General features: G+C 27.0%; 1 protein-coding gene across 1 annotated transcript; it reads right to left on the bottom strand.

Annotated features, from left to right (window-relative positions):
• Nucleotides 1-255: 255 nt before the first annotated feature.
• LOC108575592 (ancient ubiquitous protein 1-like) lies at nucleotides 256-2,212 on the bottom strand. The gene is made up of 3 exons (XM_017938421.1): nucleotides 2,040-2,212; nucleotides 605-1,506; nucleotides 256-516 (listed from the first exon to the last, which is right to left on the bottom strand). The coding sequence occupies exons 1-3, from the start codon at nucleotides 2,078-2,080 to the stop codon at nucleotides 284-286; spliced, it is 1,176 nt and encodes a 391-aa protein (XP_017793910.1). The 5' UTR covers nucleotides 2,081-2,212; the 3' UTR covers nucleotides 256-283.
• Between the last annotated feature and the right edge of the window lie 304 nt (nucleotides 2,213-2,516).

The following is a 2,516-nucleotide window of genomic DNA, read 5'->3' as shown; positions in this document are numbered from 1 at the left end:
AAATAATTTATGTATAAATAAGATTTATTTTACTTGTTCTATTGTTACTTATAACAATTAGAAAAATGTGAACTTACTGTAAATACTGTCTTCCAAAATGTGCTTTTCACAATAATACTATAATATTTATGTAAAAAGGATAGGTAGTTTTAAAAATATACAGTTATATTTTAGACATAAAATTATATTCACATTATGTAATAGTAAATACACATACGACAAAACATTACATACTTGTAACCAATAAAGATACAATAACCAGAATAAAATTGCAATGAAAATGTCAACAATTTTTAAGTCCATGTTTTTGAACATACCTTTCCCAAGCTTCCCTTATCATTTTAGCTTTTCTCTCCTGGAAGGAAGAAGTTCCTAGATTACTGGTAGTTTTAACTGTACTTTTTTGTAATTGATTCAATGGTACTGATGGTGTAACAGTCTGAGATGATTCTGGAGTATAAGTAACTATGCCATCTAATATATTGGCAATTGTAATATCAACATTGCGTGTTTTCACTAAAATAATCATTAATAAATTAAATTTTTAAAGAATAAAAGCTATTAATATAATATATGAGTTAATAATAATTATTTATTTACATACAAAGGTCTCTGAGAATCACATTATGTGGGACTAGTGGAAGCACTTCACTGACTTGTTGGACCATTCTCTGTACCTCAATGTTATGTATAACTTGTGAATTTGGAGAACTGTTGAATCTTCTACTTTGTGTTTTTTCCATTATGCAGCGTTTTTCAAATTCTATTTTGTCTGATACAGTATGAGAACTTGTTTGAAGTCCAAGACTAGTTGCTATGTCTTGTTCTACTTCCCTTACTAATGCTTTACCATCTGTATTTTGTTTGATTTTCAGGTACTTAAATGTGAAGATTGTATAAGGAACAAACATAAACCAAAACACATCTGTCCACCATCTAGATGCCAATGAAGTTAAATGAATAGGTATGAATTCTGGCCTTGATGCTTTAATTGCAACTGGTTGAATAGATGCTTCTATAGTAAATGGCCATGAGCTGAATTTTAATAAGGCAACACGACTATTAGTTGTACCAAATTCAGGTTGAACTGCAATGTTGCCTTTTGATGTAGAAAGAAACTGCTTTATATTGGCAATTAGAGCCTCTTTGCTACTCATATCCATTATTTGTAAACCCAGTGCATTATTTAAGGCAGTAGGTAGTTCCCAGACAGTAGGAGTTAATGCTTGTGTGGCTTTGTACAATGCAAAATGATCCAGGACAGACACATTATTAGCAATTATAATCTTTGATTGCTTGTCTTTAACTTCACCATCAGGAATTTTTACCATGATACCAAAGGCAAAACTAAATCCATGATTTAAGAATGTTCGAAGAATATTACAATCAGGTAACAGTGTTGCAAGAAGCCAAAATTGTAGAGCAATTAGTAATCGTAATAATACAAGTAAGAGACCCACAGGAGTATATAACAATATAAATACAAGAGGCCAACCACTGGGAAACCTGAACAATATATTTAATTTTAATATTTATTATAATATTTGAATTAATATTAGTTACTTATGCTAATAATGTGAAAGTTTACCTTAAAATATAAAAAATATTCTAATTGGTAATTATTATTTCTAATACATCATAAATAACAGTATAAAATGTCTTAATACTTGTACAATTATGAAATAGATAAATATAACAATATTGCATATAACAGAAATATATTTTTAACTATTCTTATGCAATGTATGTTGTTATACATAAAAAGTTTTAGACATATGCTATAATAATATTATGTATCTATACTAATTAAAATATTATTTGAAAATTATTATGATTACACTTTAATTTGATAGTATTACATTTAAATGATATTTCATACATTCATATAGTATCCATATGTTAATAATGAAAAATTTGTTATTCCAAAATATTAAGTATATTCATTTAAGTATCACTATTTGTCATTAAAGAAATGACAAAACAATATTATTATCTGCAAAACATTATTGAAATTTATTGTTTACAAATGATTATTTTACCTGCTTTTATCAAATAAATCCTGGATATCAATTTGTGACATTTCTTACAATAAACATCTGTTATGGTAAAAATATTCACACTTGACAATTGTATATCACTGAAATAATCACAATCGTTTATTGGGACTCAACAATGACGTGACTGATATTTGACCTTTTTTAACCTACTTTTCAGTAGCTTTTCAATTAATACGAATTTTCGTTTTCATCAATTTCTGCAATCAGCTGTTTTGACACAAACGTTTTAGGGATTTTCACTATAAGTTAAGGTACAATTTTCAACTACGAAAAGTATGTACATATATTCCTATTTTCATTTGACATTCGCTTGTACTGTAATGTTACTAAATTTACCGTGGTAAAACAAATTCTAATTTTAAATACAAGATTAAAAGCTATTGATATAAAATATCGAATCGTATAAAAGTAATAAATCGTAGTAACAGTATTTCAAATAATTATCTGTATTTGTCAAAT

Source organism: Habropoda laboriosa, unplaced genomic scaffold (genome assembly GCF_001263275.1).
Source record: "Habropoda laboriosa isolate 0110345459 unplaced genomic scaffold, ASM126327v1 scaffold186, whole genome shotgun sequence".
Classification (NCBI taxonomy): domain Eukaryota; kingdom Metazoa; phylum Arthropoda; class Insecta; order Hymenoptera; family Apidae; genus Habropoda; species Habropoda laboriosa.
This window is presented reverse-complemented; position numbering and strand designations above follow the sequence as displayed.